General features: G+C 38.2%; 1 protein-coding gene across 1 annotated transcript in view; it reads right to left on the reverse strand.

The window, feature by feature from the left end:
• LOC106882389 (MAM and LDL-receptor class A domain-containing protein 1) overlaps window positions 1-21,016 on the reverse strand; it is a 221,633-nt gene that overhangs the window by 102,727 nt on the left and 97,890 nt on the right. The window contains exons 61-72 of the mRNA XM_014933051.2: window positions 19,011-19,145; window positions 17,190-17,452; window positions 15,140-15,224; window positions 12,857-13,003; window positions 9,500-9,762; window positions 8,245-8,326; window positions 6,251-6,391; window positions 4,282-4,439; window positions 2,405-2,588; window positions 1,861-1,956; window positions 1,155-1,286; window positions 431-775 (exon numbers count right to left, since the gene is read on the reverse strand). Of these exons, the coding sequence (XP_014788537.2) occupies window positions 431-775; window positions 1,155-1,286; window positions 1,861-1,956; window positions 2,405-2,588; window positions 4,282-4,439; window positions 6,251-6,391; window positions 8,245-8,326; window positions 9,500-9,762; window positions 12,857-13,003; window positions 15,140-15,224; window positions 17,190-17,452; window positions 19,011-19,145 (2,031 nt within the window). The remainder of the gene's footprint in view (window positions 1-430; window positions 776-1,154; window positions 1,287-1,860; window positions 1,957-2,404; window positions 2,589-4,281; window positions 4,440-6,250; window positions 6,392-8,244; window positions 8,327-9,499; window positions 9,763-12,856; window positions 13,004-15,139; window positions 15,225-17,189; window positions 17,453-19,010; window positions 19,146-21,016) is intronic.

A 21,016-nucleotide genomic window follows, 5' to 3' on the forward strand; every position in this document is an offset into this window, starting at 1 on the left:
GTGTGTGTTTGTGTGCCTGTGTTTACGTCCCCGTAAGCTAGCAGTTCGGTGAAAGAGACTGATAGAATAAGTACTAGGCTTTCAAAGAATAAGTCCTGGAGTCGATTTGCTCGACTAAAGGCGGTGCTCCAGCATGACCACAGTCAAAAAGACTGAAACAAGTAAAAGAGTAAAAGAGCCATGAGGAAATATTACCTTAGTTGGAAGTAGGAGAGGGTTGGTGACAGGAAAGGCATCCAACTACAGAAAACCTGTCACAGTAAACCCTGTCAGACCCATGCAAACATGGCAAAGCAGATGAGAAATTATGACGATGATGATAATGATGATCGAAATTGATGCAGAAAAGTTTGTCAAGTCTAAGACATTGCATAAGAAAAATAAATTAATGATTATTTTACAAACTGAAAATTTTATTTTTTTTACTTACTTTGGCAATGTCCTGGAGTCAGTTTAATGTCATCGAGTGCAACAGAGCCAGAAAGATATGACCTGGTATCAACTTGAAAAGCTATTTTATCATTGTCATTAAGACCTAAAGTAACAGATGCTGGATGCCATTTTCTACTTAAAGGTTGTGAATGGTACCACACTTGTGTGAAGACTTTATTGCTTGTCATGTGCTGTACAGAGAGAGAATGCACTCTATTGCCATACAAGTGAAACCAAAATGATAAACAGGTCAGAGTATAATTATGAATTGGTGGACTTAGTAGTTTCACATATTGGATTGAATGGGTTCTCGGATATCGGAATAGAGCAAAATTGCCATTCGCTGAAAACAGAAAAAAAAAAAAGAAAATGCAAATATTCAAAATAAGGTTTTATACTTATTAAATTTTTAAATGTAAAAATATAATATTATATAAATTTAATAGGTTAGGGATTCGTAAATAATAATAATAATAATATTAATAATAATAATATATAACATACAGAAAATTGCACTACTGGGTACTGCACACATTCTACGCAAAACACTTTCAATACAGTAAACATAAGAGCACCACAGCAAACCACAGCACATACCCAAGGCGCACAGAGCTGCGCTCGGTAGTGAAGTGAAAGCACGTTATAAAAATAAAACTACTGAACAATAATAATAATAATAATAATAATAATAATAATAATGATAATAAATGTCAAATACTTACATGTTTTAAGGGTGTGGTCAACAATAGGATCATATCCAGATCTGGAGCCTTTAGCTATAATCCACTTAAAACTAGATTGAGCTTGAGTCCAACCACAGAAGTTTTTACTTTCAAATGTACAGTCATATGGACCTAAACCAAACATTTTAATTAATATTAAAAAATACTTTAAAAAAATAAAATTATTTATTGAAGCAACAAATTAAGATTTGCATTTTTAAAGTTAGTTTAAAGGTAATTTATAAAAAAATGAATAGCTAAATAATATTAAATGTTGTAATTCTTTGTGTCTTATACTAAAACAATTTTCATCATTGATAAAACTAGTGACTGAATAAACAGAATTGAGTTAAGGAATCCATTAGTGTAATGGCTATAAAAAACATATACTCTTACTGAGCTGAAATATGTCAGCGAAACAAATCATAAACCCTTTCTATTACGGGCACAAGGCCTGAATCTTTGGTGGAGGGGGCTAGTCAATTATATTGACCTCAATGTTTAAATGGTACTTATTTTATTGATTATAAAAAGATGAAAGGCAAAGTTCACTTCAGCAGAATTTGAACTCAGAATGTTAAGATGGCTGAAATCCCGCGAAGAATTTTGCCTGGTGTGCTAAGAATTCTGCCAGCGCGCCACCTTCAAATCATAGAAACAGTAATTATAATTATTGCTTGATGTTTATTATCAAGAAATTACTTGCCTGGGGGCAGAACACTTGTTGCTATTGTTGACACCATTGTTACTGGGTTTCTAGTTGTGGATGGTTGATTCAAGGGTCGAGCTTTTATAGGAGTGACTGAAAAACAGCAAAGGAGTTCAGCAGATAAAATCAATACCATTTTTCAAACTTAAAAAAACAACCCCCCCACCCCAACCCCCCAAAAAAAGAAACCTAAAAAACAAACAAACAAAAAACAGTTCCCTTCCCCTGAACAAGCTCTTATCCATTTATCTGTTTGTCTGTTATGCATATGATTAACAGTTTAATGACTTTCCATGTTCAGATATTAGCATAGATTGCTGGCCCTTGACCATTTTAGCATGAGTTGGATGGATGTTTATTTCTGATTGGCTGTGTGGTAGGAAGCTTGCTTCCCAACCACTTGATTCTGGGTTCAGTCCCACAACATGTACAGTGGGTACAACTCAGAGTAATTTCCAAATCAACAACATATAACCAAGTAAAAACTAAAGCAGACATAATGTTTAACACACCAAACGATGAAATATGAAGATTGACTGACCTGCACACTTCAGTGAATTATAGTTAATGTCATCTAAAGCTAAATATCCATTGGCATTTTCTTCTATCTCAGCTCTTATTAATAGGGTGAATGAAGAATCACTTTTTATAAAGAAAGTTCCTTGAGACCATGCAGAACCTTGTGAATCAGATAACTTCCACATTAATGTGCTTTGATTTGCGGTCTGAAATTAAAGGAAAATCAGAACATGAATTAAGAAAAAAAAATAAAAGTCTTTTAAATTCCACTGAAACATATTTTAGAATAGTTTACCACTGTAAATATATGTAGGAGTGGCTGTGTGGTAAGTAGCTTGCTTACCAACCACATGGTTCCGGGTTCAGTCCCACTGCGTGGCACCTTGGGCAAGTGTCTTCTACTATAGCCTCGGGCCGACCAAAGCCTTGTGAGTGGATTTGGTAGACGGAAACTGAAAGAAGCCCGTCGTATATATATGTATATATGTGTGTGTGTGTGTGTGTGTGTGTGTGTGTGTGTGTGTGTGTGTGTTTGCGTGTCTGTGTTTTCCCCCCCAACATCACTTGACAACCGATGCTGGTGTGTTTACGTCCCCGTAACTTAGCGGCTCGGCAAAAGAGACCAATAGAATAGGTACTAGGCTTCCAAAGAATAAGTCCTGGGGTCGATTTGCTCGACTAAAGGTGGTGCTCCAGCATGGCCACAGTCAGGTGACTGAGGCGGGTAAAAGAGTAAAAAGAGAGTATATAAGGGAATGCTGAAAAGTTCCTGGTAGGAAGAAGGACAAATAGCATTAAGAAAGATCTGGTAAAATATGGAGTTCTACTCATGTCTGATTACAGCAGCAGAGTACTGCAGTTAGAGAGATGATGGGTGGTGGGAATGTCTTGAGGAGAAAATAAGACAGGAGGACAGACTCACTAATGAAATCTTGAAATAATTTCTGTTATGTCTAGTTAACATTTAAACTACTTTCAGCCTTGAACAAAACTCCAATGATAGAGATGACACTGACTTTCATCTTTCTGATATCTGTGTTCTGTACATTTCCTAATATGTAGTTTGAGCCTCTGTAATGTGAGGCGCCATAGAAAAAAAAATTACCAGTAGGAGTCGGTGGTGACTCCCATAGTAAATTAATTTCTTTTTTTTTGTGTTTTGTATAATATATAAATATTATATTATTTCATTATAAAATATAAATATATTATTTCATTATATTATTTCATATAAATATCATATTATTTCATGGTGGTGCTCCAGCATGACCGCAGCCACTTGGCTGAATTGCATAAATAAATAAATAAATAATTTAAATATCATAAAAATAATAATTATCTTAATGGTATAGTACCGCCTGATTGGCCTTCGTGCCGGTGGCATGTAAAGGCACCCATTACACTCTCAGAGGGGTTGACATTAGGAAGGGCATCCAGCTGTAGAAACTTTGCCAAATCAGATTGGAGCCTGGTGTAGTCATCTGGTTCACCAGTCCTCAGTCAAATCGTCCAACCCATGCTAGCATGGAAAGCGGACGCTAAACGATGATGATGATGATGATGTATATAAATTTAAATTATATTTGAGTATAAAATAGATTGTTTAATCTTATTGTTTTTGATAAATAGTTGATAATATTTATTTGTATATAGTGTTGTTATATTTTGATTAAATTGATTATAAGTATGTATTTCTTTAGAATATTAGGTAATAATAGTTGTAAAACATCATTTTTATCCTCTACAAACTTTTCCTTCAAAAATGTTTGTTTGGAATTATTCAACAAGAGTTTCTCATAATTAAATCTTCATATTTCAATTTTAATTCACTGATATTTTTGGCCACACTGGCAAAAGAACATCAGGAATTATATCTAAATTAGAAAATAGGTAAATTACCTGCATGATAACAGACAAATTTCCAATATTGTTTCCATTTATAATGTACCAAAACTTGATACAAAGACCAGAACCACTTGTTTTATCAAAAGAAATAGAAACCAAATCTCCTTTTGTTTTCACTTTTGATTGAGATACACCTATGTACATCATACTGTCTGAAAAAAAAAATGTTTGATTCCATTTAAAGCAGTTACATAGTAATAATATTCAAAGTTAGATATGGATTTCATGAAAAACTTAATAAATATTACATGGCTTTTATTTTTGTATTGCAAGGCATTTAATATTTGAAGGAATGAATAATGTGAAAATAAACTGTATTTGAAAATATTTTATGAAAATGAATATTCTACTCTCTCTTCAAAATGTGAGTTACCATGTAGCTCCTACAAAAGAGTGGAGGCGCAATGGCCCAGTGGTTAGGGCAGCGGACTCGCGGTCATAGGATCGCGGTTTCGATTCCCAGACTGGGTGTTGTGAGTGTTTATTGAGCGAAAACACCCAAAGCTCCACGAGGTTCTGGCAGGGGATGGTGGCGAACCCTGCTGTACTCTTTCACCACAACTTTCTCTCACTCTTACTTCCTGTTTCTGTTGTGCCTGTAATTCAAAGGGTCAGCCTTGTTACACACTGTCTCACGCTGAATCTCCCCTGAGAACTACGTTAAGGGTACACGTGTCTGTGGAGTGCTCAGCCACTTGCACGTTAATTTCACGAGCAGGCTGTTCCGTTGATCGGATCAGCTGGAGCCCTTGATGTCGTAAGCGACGGAGTGCCAACAACCTACAAAAGAATCTGCTCAGCCCCACCCACTTCTCTCATACCTAAACCCACATCTCGTAGCATAAAGCCATCCCATCTACCAAGTTTTTTAGTCTTGTGAGTTGCATCGCAACCTCTCTAGCGCTGGTAGCAGGAAAAAAAGCAGCTGATTAATAAGATCAGCTGTAATGTATATATATAATAATAGTGTACACTTCGATATATATATATATATATATACACTAAACTCGGCTTGCGAAGACCTGTTGGGGCAAGCGAAAGCAAAATCGTGATGGCACCTGGGCCCAGCGTTGCCTTCTTGGCACTTGTGCTGGTGGCACGTGTAAAGACATTTGAGCAAGATCGTTGCCAGTGCCGCTGGGCTGGCTCTTGTGCAGGTGGCACGTAAAAAAGGAGCACTCTGTCGGTTACGACGACGAGGGTCCCAGCTGATCCGATCAACGGAACAGCCTGCTCATGAAATTAACGTGCAAGTGGCTGAGCACTCCACAGACACGTGTACCCCTAACGTAGTTCTCAGGGAGACTCAGCATGACACATAGCGTGACAAGGCCGGCCCTTTGAAATACAAGTACTACTCCTTTTTGCCAGCTGAGTGGACTGGAGCAATGTGAAATAAAGTGTTTTGCTCAAGGACACAACACGTCGCCAGGAATCGAACTCATGACCTTACTATCATGAGCCAAATGCCCTAACCACTAAGCCACGCACCTTCAACTGTTGGGCCTTACAGAGGGGATGATAAGAGATTGAGACTTCTGGCAGTTTGCTGTGCTTGAGAAGACATGTGAAGCTAAATAAAATCGTGGTTGTCCTTGCAAACAGGCTTGTCCCCTACATCCCTTTTCAGCTGAGTGATCCTAATCTTGCAGGTTCGTCGGTGCTGATGTCATGTAAAAAAGCAGCCATGCTGGTACCACATAAAAAGTACTCAGTACTCTCTGTAAAGTGGTTAGCATTAGGAAGGGCATCCAACTGTAGAAACCAAACCAAAACGGAGATGAAGCTGGACAGCTCCTATCAAACCATCCAACTTATTGCCAGCATGGAAACGGATTTTAAATGATGATGATGATGATGATGATGTTGATGAAGATGATAGCATGGAAAGAAATCAGAGACAATTTGGGCAACAAAACATATTTGCTGCAAAATGTAAATTTATCTTTTAGCTTTGACTTACGAGCTATGGAAGTGTATGTGTGATCTTTAATAGAGCGATGTTCTCTTCGATATATCGTTCGGCCAGACATTCTTTCCCAGTTAACAGTGTTGTTTCCATCATTGTGCCAACCACAGGAACTTATTTCAAAGTGACAGTCACCTGATCAAAAGGGAACATAAGAGGATAAATGTGTCTGAAAACCAGAAAGACTCATTACATTTTTATTACTTAACACTAGTTCCTTGAAGGATAACACTTTGTGACATTCTCCCAGGAGGTCAGACATCTACGAGGAGGTCCAGTACAATATGAATGGCTCCAAAAGAAAACCAAGCATAGAATAATGCATACAAAAGTGTTAAAACATTTCATAGTTCAGGCAAAAAGCATCAATTGATATGACTCACATGTATATGCACAAACTTCAATCACTTTACTTTGGCTCAAGTAATATGAAACACATTGATGAGAATTGACTATAAAATAAACACCATCTACACTGATTTTTAAGAAGTTTTCTGCCATTTAACTAATTGAATTAACAAATGTAATGAATACATGCAAAAGTGTTCCGTCGTTCAGCCAGTAAGAGAGTTTCTAAGTAGTCAATGAACTTGTTAAAAATAACAGCCAAATCCCTCTCATATTATGTTCTTTTATTCTTTTACTTGTTTCAGCCGGGTGACTGGCCATGCTGGAGCACTGCCTTAAAGGATTCTTTTTTTAGTTCAAGGAATCAACCCCAGGACTAGTACCTTGGAAGGGAATTTTCTCGGTGTAATCTCATGGTCATTCATGACCAAAAGGGGTCTTTTATTCATACATTCTACTCTCCTCAAAATGGCAAATTAAACACTAAATATCCTGTTGTATTAATATAATTCTTTCTACTATAGGCACTAGTAATTTTAGGGGATGTTAGTTGATTACCTTGACTTCAGTGCTCAACTGGTACTCATTTTATCAACCTCTGAAAAGGTGAGAAGCAAAGTTGACCTTGGTAGTGTAGCGATTCAGGAAAGCTATTTTTGTTGTCATGGAAAAGCACAGTTGTGCTATGGCAACTTAGGCAAACAAGGGCTGGGTGCATATGAATACTAGAGGCAATTATCCACCCAATAAGCAAGTGTGCTTTTTTAACAGTCAGCAGAAAAACGTAAGATGAGCAACATTGGTTCTCCAAAGATGAGACCTGCCTTTTTGTTTTTCTCACCAACTTAGCGCCGCAAACTCTCAACGCTGACCACATCATGGACATCCTATTTCATTTTTGTCAACTTTGCCTTGTACAACTCTACCTATATCATGAGTGGTTTATTTCTGTTTATGCTAGATTCATCTCTGCTAGCTTTTAGTGTGCCTGTAATTCAAAGGGCCAGCCTTGTCACACTCTGTGTCACAATGAATCTCCCCAAGAACTACGTTAAGGGTACACGTGTCTGTGGAGTACTCAACCACTTGCACGTTAATTTCATGAGCAGGCTGTTCCGTTGATTGGATCAATTGGAACCCTCGTCGTCGTAAGCGACAGAGTGCCAACACAGCTTTTAGTAACTTCCAACTGAATCCATTCTTCAATTGTAAGTTTTAACGTTTTCTCTGACTCTTATACATGCGCCCACTTTACTCATTGTCAGTTCACATTATTATTTTAATAAATTCATGCTTCTCAAAAGCACATTTGCTGGACTTTTCCATGAACACTTTCATACTTTAAATTAGTGACTCCCTCCACTAAAGCTAAAGCAGTATTTGAGCTCCGGATGTAATGAATTGGAAGAAATGCTGCTAAGCATTTTGTTTGATGTATTAACATTTCTGCCAGCTCACCACCTCCAGTTAATTTAATATAATGCCATCACTAATAACAAATGTGTTGTGCCTCCTTACGAAAAGGTATCATAAATAGGTTGGCTGAACCCTTCAAAGTTAAATGCTGTCACCCAATCACTTGGAGTAAAATCAATAAACTATAAAACCTGTACGATAATGTGGACAAGTGGTTAACTTACCTGGCTCAGGACATGTTGAATTTAAAAGTCTGACATCATCAATACCTATTACGTCTCCACCATTAATACTTTCAAAGATAGCCTGCAATAAAATATAGTTGTCATAATCATCTTTATCACCAGCATTCTAGTCCTCAAATTAGTTTTAAATTTTGGCACAAGGCCAGCAATTTTGGAAGGGTGGGGTGGGGTAAGTACAATTACATCAGACCCTGTGCTCAGCTGGTTCTTATTTTATCGACCCTGAAAGGATGAAAGGCAAAGTTAATCTTGGCAGAATTGGGACTCAGAACATAAAGATGGATGAAATGCTATTAAATATTTTGCCTAGCGTGCTGACAGTTCTGTCAGCTTGCCACCTTATTCTAATCCTCAATATCATTATCATGAAACTCTCACCGCCACTATTATTGTTGCTGCTGGCACTCCGTCGCTTACGACGTCGAGGGTTCCAGTTGAACCGATCGACTTATTTGCCATGAAACCACCTCGATTCTGGGAAGAGGGAATTTTCAAGTTAAAGGAAAGATGGAGACGCATTGTGCAACAAAATGGTTCATATCTGGTTGATTAAAAATGTAATGGCAAGTATTTATTGACCTTTTTCTTTCCATTAAAAGTTCGGCACAAACTTTCCGGACAACCCAATATATTTTCCTTTAATTTATCAATCATCATTGTCATCATCATTTAACGTCCGTTTTCCATGCTAGCATGGGTTGGACGATTTGACTGGGGACTGGCGAACCAGATGGCTACATCAGACCAGACTCCAATCTGATCTGGCAGAGTTTCTACAGCTGGATGCCCTTCCTAACGCCAACCACTCCGAGAGTGTAGTGAGTGCTTTTTACATGCCACCAGTATGAGGGCCAGTCCGGCGGTACTGGCAACGGCCATGTTCAAATGGTGTTTTTTACGTGCCACCTGCACAGGAGTCAGTCCAATGTTTTGTTCACATGCGACCGGTTCAAGTGCCAGTAAGGCGAAGCGGGAAACTATTGCGCTCAAATGGTGCTTATTACGTGCCATCGGCACGGAAGCGAGACCGCTGCTCTGGCAGTGATCCCGCTCGGATGGTGCTGTTAGCGCTCAACTGGCACGGGTGCCAGTCATCGAATTTGGTTCAGTTACTAAGTATTTTGTCTGATATGCTAATGATTTTGCTAGCTTGCTACCTTAGTTTAAGCCCATATTTGATACCATCTAATATAGATGAAGACAATTTTTGTTAGCTTAAAATATTCATACTCACAAATGCATTCACGAAGTTTGGTAATGGGATATATTCTTCAAACCATGTCCTGCCTTGATGACCTCTTCTAGTCCAAATAGCTGCTCCAATTCTGTTAACATCGTTCACATTAGTTACATGAACATTGAGTCTACCAATTCTTGTCCCATACATGTGGTACCAAAATGATAAACATTGTCCATCTTTTAATGCAAACTGCGGTGTCCAAAGTCGTGCTATCTTACCTGTGGAAATTCTACGAGAGCCTGCACCCATGAAATGACCTGCAAATATGTATTATAGATAATTTAACACAACTTCTATGTTCTTTTCTGTTTTTGATTATTTGAATTCTTTCTACGAGGAAGAGCTGCTTTCTTTTCTACTCTAGGCACAAGGCCTGTAATTTTGGGGGAGGGGGCCAGTCAACTGGTACTTAATTTATTGACCTCAAAAGTATGAAAGGCAAACGTTGACCCAGGTGGAATTTGGTGGAGGAGCTGATTTCTAACAAAGATGTGAAGCTCCATTGTTGGAGTGTAGATAACAAAAACTAAAGCACATTTTAAACTTGAGAAAAGTCTCGCATATTTTTACTGTTCCACTTGCAGATTGTATTTGTAAAGTGCAAGTTTGTTGGTTGACTTCTTGTTCTGAAATCTCTAGCTTCTCCAGATGGTCACTTAAGCATTTACTAACAAAACCAAGTGCACCAATTATTATTGATATAAATATGAATCTATAATCTGGATGTAGAAGCTGTTGTCCAGAGTTATCCTCTTTTTCTATGATTTTTTAAGAGATACTCACATAAGCAGGACAGCTGATCTCTATGATGGTATGTATGTATGTATGTATGTATGTCAAGAATTCTGGCCAATAGAGAAAGAGCTGGTTTCCAGCCTAGACTCAAGGATCTTTCATTGAAATTTCAACATCAACAACAGGGCATTTTTGTATGTATTATTCAGTTTATTTCAAGATTTCTTGTCAATAGAGAAAGAACCAGTTTCTAACCTAGATCCAAGGTTCCTTCATTGGAATTTTAATATCAGGAACAGCGTATTTTTATTTGTTTGTATGTATGTATGTATGTATGTATGTATGTATGTATGTATGTGTGTGTGTGTATGCATGTATGTATATGTGTGCGTATGCATGTATTTCTCTCTCTCTCTATATATATATTTATATATATCTATCTATCTATCTCTCTATCTATTTCTATCCCTCAATGCAGTGCGGAATACACGTTCTTACTGTTTGTTATTAGTGTGTGTGTAAAGCTGCGAACTGGCAGAAACGTTAGAATGCCAGGCGAAATGCTTATTGGTATTTCATCTGTCTTTACGTTCTGAGTTCAAATTCCACCAAGGTCGACTTTGCCTTTCATCCTTTTGGGGTCGATAAATTAAGTACCAGTTGCATACTGGGATCGATCCAATAGACTGGCCCCCTCACCCCAAAATTCGGGTCTTGTGCCTGGAGTAGAAAAGGATATTAGTGTGTGTGTGTGTGTGTGTATACATTTATGTATTTGCTCTGTAAAATTCCTGATGTGTTGAAACATGTTGTTATACTTCAGGATGGTCATCTATTTTTTTTTGCCAAATAAACACCCACACTATATATTTGTTCTTCACTTCAGCTTTATTATTGTTTTCATCTTATTGTCCATTGTCTGGAAATATTTCGTCATACCTTCTGTGACCTCTTCAGTGACTCTCCATCCCTTGTGTCTCTTGCCTCCTCAAGAGATTTATGCTTAAATATTTTTATAGTAAATTATTTACACACCAAGTACTTTGATATATAAAATATAACACACCTTGGGTCTTATATACACAGGCTCCATGACTATCATGTATGTAACGCTTCTACAAGTTTTCTATACTCAACACAATGTGGCATATGATGCTTTCTAGCAAGTTATCTTACAGTCAAGAGTTCATGATCAGAAAACACATGTATCACATGTATCAGGACAACACATGTATCACAAAGTGTGAATTAGCTAATATTACATGAACGCTTTGATATGAGACATTTTGGCATGGCTGTTTTGGCACTGCTTATTGGCATCACTGATTCAGTGCTGACTTATTTGACATCAGACTTTTTAATGCTCCCTTTCCTCTTCCTACCTGCTCACTCTCTGTGTAAGTGTATTTCTATTTATGTGTTATGAGGAGACAGCAAGTGTTTATTTCAATCCTGTTCAACTACTAAATTAGATGTCTCTGTCTCTGTCTCTCTCTCTCTCTCTCTCTCTGTCTGTCTGTTTGTCTCTCTCTCTCTCTTCCTCCCTCTCACTCTCTCTGTTTGCATATATTTTTGCGTATATGGTACAGAAGTGGCTGTGTGGTAAGTAGCTTGCTTACCAACCACATGGTTCCGGGTTCAGTCCCACTGCATGGCACCTTGGACAAGTGTCTTCTACTCTACCCTCAGGTCTACCAAAACCTTGTGAGTGGATTTGGTAGATGGAAACTGAAAGAAGCCCGTCGTATATATGTATATATATATATATATATGTGTGTGTGTGTTTGTCCCCCCAACGTCACTTGACAACCGATGCTGGTGTGTTAACGTGATTACTCTTTTAAACTTTTACTTGTTTTCAGTCATTTGACTGCAGTCATGCTGGAGCAACACCTTTAGTAGAACAAATCGATGCCAGGACTTATTCTTTGTAAACTTAGAACTTATTCTATCAGTCTCTTTTGCCGAACTGCTAAGTTATGTGAACGTAAACACACCAACATCAGTTGTCACGCAATGGTGAGGGACAAACACACAGACAGACAGACAGACACACACACACACACACACACACACACACACACATATATATATATATATACAACAAGATTTTTTCAGTTTCTGTCTGCCAAATCCTCTCACAAGACTTTGGTTGGCCCAAGGCCATAGGAGAAGACACTTGCCCAAGGTGTAACACAGTGGGACTGAACCTGGAACCATGTGGTTGGGAAGCAAGCTTCTTATTTTTTATTTCTTTATTGCCCACAAGGGGCTAAACATAGAGGGGATAAACAAGAACAGATGAAGTGATTAAGTCGATTATATCGACCCCAGTGCGTATCTGGTACTTAATTTATCGACCCTGAAAGGATGATAGGCAAAGTCGACCTTGGCAGAATTTGAACTCAGAACGTAGCAGCAGACGAAATACTGCTAAGAATTTCGCCCGGCGGGGTAATGTTTCTGCCAGCTCGCCGCCAGCTTCTTACCACGCAACCACTCCTGTGCCTATTACAAAAAAAAAAAAAAAAAGAGAATACTCCCCCCACCCCACCCCTATCATTCATTATAGTTTGGATTAGAAAAATAAATTAAGTTTGATATTAGATTACATACCAAATACTGAATTTTTTGTGTGGTCTTTAAATGGGGATCTAAATCCAGAGTATGGTACCCACTTGTAGTCAACATCTTTATCTTGAAAATATTGGCAGCTACCAGATGATTCAAAGTCACAGTCAACAGAATTTGAGCTAATGTCTTCTGAAAAATAAAGAAAAAAAAAACAGTAATAAGTAACATTGATGATAATAGTCGCTTCTGATATAAGTAGATCGACATCTTGATGATCATTTAACATCCGTTTTCCAGGCTGGCATGGGTTGGATGGTTCAAGAGTAACTGGCAAGGCCAAGAACTGCACCAGGTTCCATAGACTGATTTTGGCTTGGTTTCTACAGTCCTCTGGTAATTACTATCCATGCCAAGCTCCCCTTGTATTCTCAACTCCCCTTTTTAACAGTAAGTAAACGAAATTACCTGCCTCGCTCGTTAACAGGAAGTAAATGAGATTACCTGCCTCGCTTGCTAACAGGAAGCAAACGAGATTACCTGCCTCGCTCGTTAACAGGAAGTAAATGAGGTTACCTGCCTCGCTCGTTAACAGGAAGTAAACGAGATTACCTGTCTCGTGGAATCTAATTTTATTTTGTGTGCTCATGTTTAACATGAGTAAAAAGACAACTTGACTCTTAACTAAACAAATTTAAACAAGCTTTCTTGTAACAAACATTTAAAAAAAAAATGCCCTTTCTAATGTCAGCCACTCTACAGAGTATACTGGGAACATTTTATGTTGCGCCAGCACCAGTGCTTTTTACGTGGCGCCATAACCAGTGTTTTTTATGCGGCACCATTATTACTGCTCTTTGCGTGACACTATAACCAGTGCTTTTTATATCGCAACATAATCAATCCTTTTTATGCGGAGCTAGCACCAATGCTTTTTATGTGGCCCCATCCTCAGTGTTTTTATGTGACACCATCACTGGTGCTTTTTGTGTGACATGAACACCAGTGCTTTCTATGTGACACCATACATAGCATACATATGTACATACATACATTCATACATACATATGTATATATATATGTACGTACACACACACACACAACATACACACATACACACACATACACAAATTCTTCAGGCATAGAAATCAAGGAATAATGTAAGAGTGCACCGTTCATGCAGGTCTGAAGAAGAGCCACTCTAATGTTTAAAACTGCATATATTTGCACCTTGCCAATACTCATGTTAAATTATGCAAATTTAGCCAGTAGTAGTAGTAGTAGTAGTTGTAGTAATAGTAGTGGTAATAGTAGTAGTAGAAATAGTGGCAGTAGTAGTAATGGTAGTAGTAATGACAGTAGTAGCAGTAGTAGAGGTTGTAGTAGTGGTAGTAGTAGTGGAAGTAGTAGTAGTAGTAGTAGTAGTAGTAGTAGTAGTAGTAGTAGTAGTAGTAGTAGAATGGGCACATGTGCTATAACAATGCATTGCAACACCCACCACTTGTTGGTGATTCCCTGCTGCTCCTGGAGGATGATGTTTCCGCATCACCCAGGCAACAACCCTCCATCCCTGGTATCATCTCTTTGGGCGTCATTGCTGGTGAAGGTTTTATGGGGTCGGAGTGCAAATCCTGTCTCAACCTCTTTTGGCCCCATTTTTATGACATGCAAAGGAGTCAGCAGGTTTTTCAAAAACTAAATATGAGATGAGAGGGTTGTGTTAGTATGCTTCTGAAATACTCTGTATCTATGGATACACAAAACTGTTAAGTTCTGCTCCTGGCTTTGAGTTTATTTTGCCCTCTAATGATGAATATTGGACTATTGAGGGAACATTTGCTTTTTAATGCTAATACAAGTTGCAATATCTCTGAAAATCTGAAGTAAATGGTTTTTTAGACAAGTTGATCTCCACATCTGTTTGTTTGTCACAACATATATGTAGAAGAGGGAAAAGGGGAGGAATCAAAAAGGGAAATAATCCCAGTCACAACATATATGTAGAAAGAAGGAAGATGAGGGGGGAGAAAAAGTTGGTGAGAGAGAAATACAGTTAGAGGGAGAGTGAAAGATAGATAGGTAGTGTTGTAACTGTTGTAACTAAGAAGCTTTGATTAAAAGCATGGGGATTTTAAGTGCAAATCTGTCAACACAATGCAACAAAAATTTCAAAAAAAGACTTTAACAAATATTTTTACCAGCAGTGTAACGACCTAGCTGGTAATAATAATAATAATAATAATAATAATAATAATAATAATAATAATAATAATAATAATAATAATAATAATACAATTAATAAATAGATTAATAAATAAACCAACTAACCTTCACACTCTCCAGCATGTATGGTTACATCATCAATTGCAATGTCACCACTAGATCCATAACCAGAAACTCCTCTGAAGGCAATCTGAAATTCATATCATTGTTATAAATATAGTTGTTATAACAATTTTTATTATGAAGCAATAAATCAATTATTGAACCGTTAGATTTATAAATTAGATTTTTAGCCTTTCACTTTACTCCAGTCAACTTAATTGTAAATTAGTACCAGCTACATAGACTTTGGAACAGTGGGTGCTGGGGTCGCAAACACACCCACTGAAATTGTTATTTTTTGGGGTAGAACAATAAAATTGCTTTGAATGTCCTCCTTGAAAATTGGATTTGCATTTCCTGAGCAAATTTTGTTCCCACAGCTAGTTGCTGGTAGAGCCTTGTCTCCCCTCTGGTTGTCACATGATAGATGTTCCATTGAGCCATAGTTGACAGAAACAAGAGAGTTTGGTAACAGGGGCTGCAGAGTGTGGGAACACACCCACTAACATTTGTTTTGGCAGGGCAATGGAAATACTTTCAACATCTTCCTGAAAACTGGTTTTGCACCGCCTAATCAAATTTCATTCTCCCACTTATGACTAACTAGTTGCTGGTGCAACCCTACATGTCGATGGGAATATTCAGAGACCCCCTTCGGTCATGAATGACCATGGGATTGCACCTAGAAAGTTACCATCCGAGGCACAAGTCCGGGCAAAGTTGTTTGTGGAAGGCCAGGAGTCGCCCATGTATACCGGCCTCCTCTCTCCACGCCACCGATGTCATCCAAGGGAAAGGCAAAGGGGCCGATACAGCTTGGCACCTGTGACGTCGCAACTCATTTCTACAGCTGAGTGAACTGGAGCAACGTGAAATAAAGTGTGTTGCTCAAGAACACAACACACAGCCCGGTCCGGGATTCGAACTCACAACCTCACGGTCATAAGCTCGATGCTCTAACCACTGAGCCATGTGCCTTACACGATGGGAATATTCAAGGGTTCCATAAATGCCTGGAAACTGCACATCAATGAGGGGGTTCAAGGATTCCATGAAGGGTCGATAGTCTAACCATTATACCATAGCATAAAGCCACCCACATCTCTGTTGTAGCCCCACTCAGTCATTGGGGAACTTAGTCTTTCAGGCCACATGGTGACCTCACTAGTGTTGGTGACATGAAAAAAGCACCCAATACTTTCTGTTAAGTGGTTGGCATTAGGAAGGACATCTGGCCATTGAGGCCATTCCAAAGAAGATATTGGAGCACAATGCCTCTGTCTTCAGACATTGGATCCCGTCAAACAGTCCATGTTTCTTAGCCAGCATGGAGCATGGATGTTAAAAGATGAAGATGATGACGACGATGACGACGACAATGATGACAATGATGATGATGATGATGAAGATGATGATGATGATGATGATGATGATGATGATGATGATGATTGATGTTGATGATGATGAAGCTGATGATGATGATGTAGATAATGATGATGATGACAATGGCAATGACAAGGAAGATGATGATGATGATGATGATGACAACGATTTTTGTACTGCTGATAACTTTATGGCAAAAAGTGTTTGCTGTTGATTTTGTGTGTTGTGTGTGTTGGCACTCCATCGCTTACGACGTTGAGGGTTCCAATTGACCCGATCAACGGAACAGCCTGCTTGTGAAATTAACATGCAAGTGGCTGAGCACTCCACAGACACGTGTACCTTCAATGTAGTTCTCGGGGAGATTCAGCATGACACAGAGTGTGAGAAGGCTGGCCCTTTGAATTACAGGCACAACAGAAACAGGAAGTAAGAGTGAGAGAAAGTTGTGGTGAAAGAGGACAGCAGGGCACACCACCATCCCCTGCCGGAGCCTCGTGGAGTTTTAGGTGTTTTCGCTCAATAAACACTCACAACACCTAGCTTGGGAATCGAAACCGCGATCCTATGACTGCGAGTCCGCTGCCCTAACCACTGGGCCATTGCACCTCCTTGCTGTTGATTTTTTGCTCTCAGTAAACATAAATTATTTGCAAATATTTGTACTCACATATGACGAACTAACAGCTGGTATTGTCACGGTGCCTTGTAACCATTTATTTTTTTGTGGACCATTCTTTAACCAGATGTACTGAGCTGCACCCTTCTTCGGAACTAAGATTAATTGCAGAGAATTAACATCTTCTCCAAACATATGATAATAGAAGCTAACACAAGATTTTTGGGTTGTTGAAAATGCTGGACTTATCAAATCAGCAAAATGCTTCAAGACACCACCAAAAAATGAGGATTCAATGTATATGTAGTAACCACCTAAAAATAGAAAGCAGTACAATGAGTGGTGATATAAGAGTTATGATATATATATGCATACATACACACACACACACACACACACACACACACACATATATATATGTGAATAAAAATCAATACAAAAAAAGGGTTTTGTATGATCGTGTATAGAGGAATATATTATTTTATTTAGAAGAGTTCCAACTCTGTCTGTTTTTTATGTTTTATTTATATTCTTGTAAAATTAATGTGGATATAGAATATGGAATATATAATATAATATATAATATAAAAATAAATGGTAAAATGAAATGAAGTATTGAATATATATACATGGAAATAGCACAGAAGTAAGTCTAAGACATTTCAATTTAAGAAAGAATTTAATAAAGAATAATATAAAGAAAATATTACTGGTTTCGATGTATCCCATCTTATCAAATATCAGTAAAAATTTATAAATATTTGAAGTAAAAACAGTTTATCTTCTGTCTGGGGATCAAGTACATGTTCTTGACCCCTAGACAGATGATTTAGCATGTCTAGGTCATCTTGTATGTAGCTCTATATCATCATCATCATCATCATCATCATCATCATCATCATATATGTATATATCTGAGCAATATCTTTTCCAAATGCTGGTTTTCTGAATGTCCCGAAGAAAGGGCCTTCACCCCGATATATGGAAATATAAGGGTAAAACTGCAATGTTGTTCTGTTTTCTTTTCCTTCTGTACTTCACTTTGTACATTCTTGCATTGTTCCGGCCTTACACAACTACATTCTTTAAAATATATGCCTGTGTGTGTGTGTGTGTGTGTGTGTGTGTGCATGTGTGTGTATGTCTTTGTGTCATTGTTTGTCCTCGACCACCACTTGACAACCGATATTGGTGTGTTTATGTTCCCACAACTTAGCAGTTCAGGAAAAGAAACTGACAGAATAAGTACCAGACTTGAAAAAGAAAAGAAGTCCTGGGGTTGATTCATTTGACTAAAATTCTTCAAGGTGGTGCCCCAGCATGGTCGCAGTCTAATGACTGAAACAAGCAAACAATAAAAAAAAGCCAAATGGCAGGAGTGGCTGTGTGGTAAGTAGCTTGCTTACCAACTACATGGCTCGGGGTTCAGTTCCACTGCGTGGCACCTTGAGCAAGTGTCTTCTCCTATAGTCTTGGGCTGACCAAAGCCTTGTGAATGGATTTAGTACATGGAAACTGAAAGAAGCCTGTCATATATATATATATATATGTATATATGTGTGTATGTGTGTGTGTGTGTATGCTGGTGTGTTTGTGTTTGTCCCCCCACCATCGCTTGACAACTGATGCTGGTGTGTGTACATGCCCGTAACTTAGCATTTCAGCAAAAGAGACCGATAGAATAAGTACTAGGCTTACAAAGAATAAGTCTTGGGATCGATTTGCTTGACTTAAGGCAGTGCTCCAGCATGGCCACAGTCAAATGACTGAAACAAGTAAAAGAATAAAAAAAAAGTCATTGCATTAAATAACCAAGCATTCTTGGTATATTCTTCAATAAAGAAATGCATTGCATGTCATTTGAATACTAACCTCCACTATGATCAGACGAGGGTCCAGTATCGGAATTTCTAGTTGATCCTTTGGTTCTCTTCCAAAGAATTTGTGCCTTTTGACTATTCTTCCAGCCACAGAAATTCTTATCAAAGGAGCAATTAAAACCAGGAACTAGAATGAATAAAATGCAGGAGTTAGATTTTACATGTTATTTTTGATGCCGGTTTAAAATAGATACTTTAGCAGTAGTGGTTTTGTTAAAAAAAATCTATTATTTATGACTTTAATTAAATTCTAAAATCTTGCTTCGATTTTAGTTAAATATGTGTGTATGTGTGTGTGTATATGTATTATGGTTGTGTGTGTGAACAAACAAACTGAAAATTTAAAGAAAACCTATTCATTTTGTGGTATCTTGGGAGGATCTTCATATCAATTATAAACACATGCACTGGTTTTATTTCACTTCAATTTTTATTATTAGCCTATTAGCCAATCAGTTTACCAATTAACTAATTGGTTGTTTTGTTAATCTTTTGGTCAATCCATCAGTCAGGTCTGTGAAAGTCCTTCAAGCCTGCTTCAGGACAGACTCAAAGTTGACCTGGAGTCGGGAGAGCATGTCATTGATGAAAGCACAAATGGCAAAGGAAAATACATGATAAACTTACCAGATTGATTGATCAAACAATTGATAAGTTAAATGATTAAATGTTATGTAACTGATTAATAATAATACAAGAAGTGAAATAGAATCAGTGCATGTGTTTATCATTGGCATTATGACCCTCCCAAAGCACACCAAAATCTACCTCAATGCACAAGTTCAGATCAAGATTCTTACAAACCAAATACAAGAACAAAAAACACCCTGCTTCATATTCAGGATATAGAGTTAAAATATATATGTATTATAACAGAATATTAAAGTATAATGTGAAAGTATCATCAATTTTCAATCATTTAGCATCTGCTTTCCATGCTGGCATGGGTTAGGGTTAGGGTTAGGGTTAGGGTTAGGGTTAGGGTTAGGGTTTGACTGAAACTGGTAAGCTGGAGAACTGCACTAGGTTCCAATCTGATTTGGCATGGTTTTTATGGCCGGGTGCCCTTCCTAACACCAACCACTCCAAGGGTGGTGCTTTTTATGTGCTTTTTTTGTGCCACCAGCATGGGTGCCAGTTATGTGATATGGCAGGAGTGCCTGTGTGATAAGAAGCTTGCTGAAGAGGCGGCGAGCTGGCAGAAACATTAGTGCGCCGGATGAAATGCTTAGCGGTATTTCGTCTGCCCTTACGTTCTGAGTTCAAATTCCGCCGAGGTTGACTTTGCTTTTCATCCTTTCAGGGTCGATAAATAAAGTACCAGTTACGCACTGGGGTCGATGTAATCGACTTAATCCCTTTGTCTGTCCTTGTTTGTCCCCTCTATGTTTAGCCCCTTGTGGGCAACAAAGAAATAAGAAGCTTGCTTCCCAAACACATAGATCTGAGTTCAATCCAACTGTGTGGCACCTTGGGCAAGTGTCTTCAATTGTAGCCTCATGCCGACCAAAGCCTTGTGCGTGGATTTGATAGATAGAAACTGAAAGAAGCCCATCATATGTGTGTGTGTGTGTGTGTTTGTCCCCACCACTGCTTTACAACCAGTGTTGGTGTGTTTATGTCCCTGTAACTTAGTGGTTTTTGGCAGTACTTGACAACTAATGCTGATGTGTTTACTATAACTTAGTGGTTTGGCAAAAGAGACTGAGACAATAAGCATCAAGCTTTAAAAAAGAAAATACCGGGGTCAATTCATTTGACTAAAAGGTCTAGGTAGTGCTCCAGCATGGCTGCAGTCTAATGACTGTAACAAGAAAAAGTTTAAACATAAAAGATGTTCTATATTTAAGAGATGAGGAATTATTTACATTATTTACATCATTTACATTTGATGGATATTTGTCCTCATTTTGTTTGTTGTTAACACATTTCGGCTGATATACCCTCCAGCCTTCATCAGGTGTCTTGGGGAAATTTCGAACCTGGGTTCTCATTCCT

The sequence above is a fragment of the Octopus bimaculoides genome, chromosome 7 (assembly GCF_001194135.2).
Source record: "Octopus bimaculoides isolate UCB-OBI-ISO-001 chromosome 7, ASM119413v2, whole genome shotgun sequence".
In the NCBI taxonomy this organism is placed as follows: Eukaryota; Metazoa; Mollusca; class Cephalopoda; order Octopoda; family Octopodidae; genus Octopus; species Octopus bimaculoides.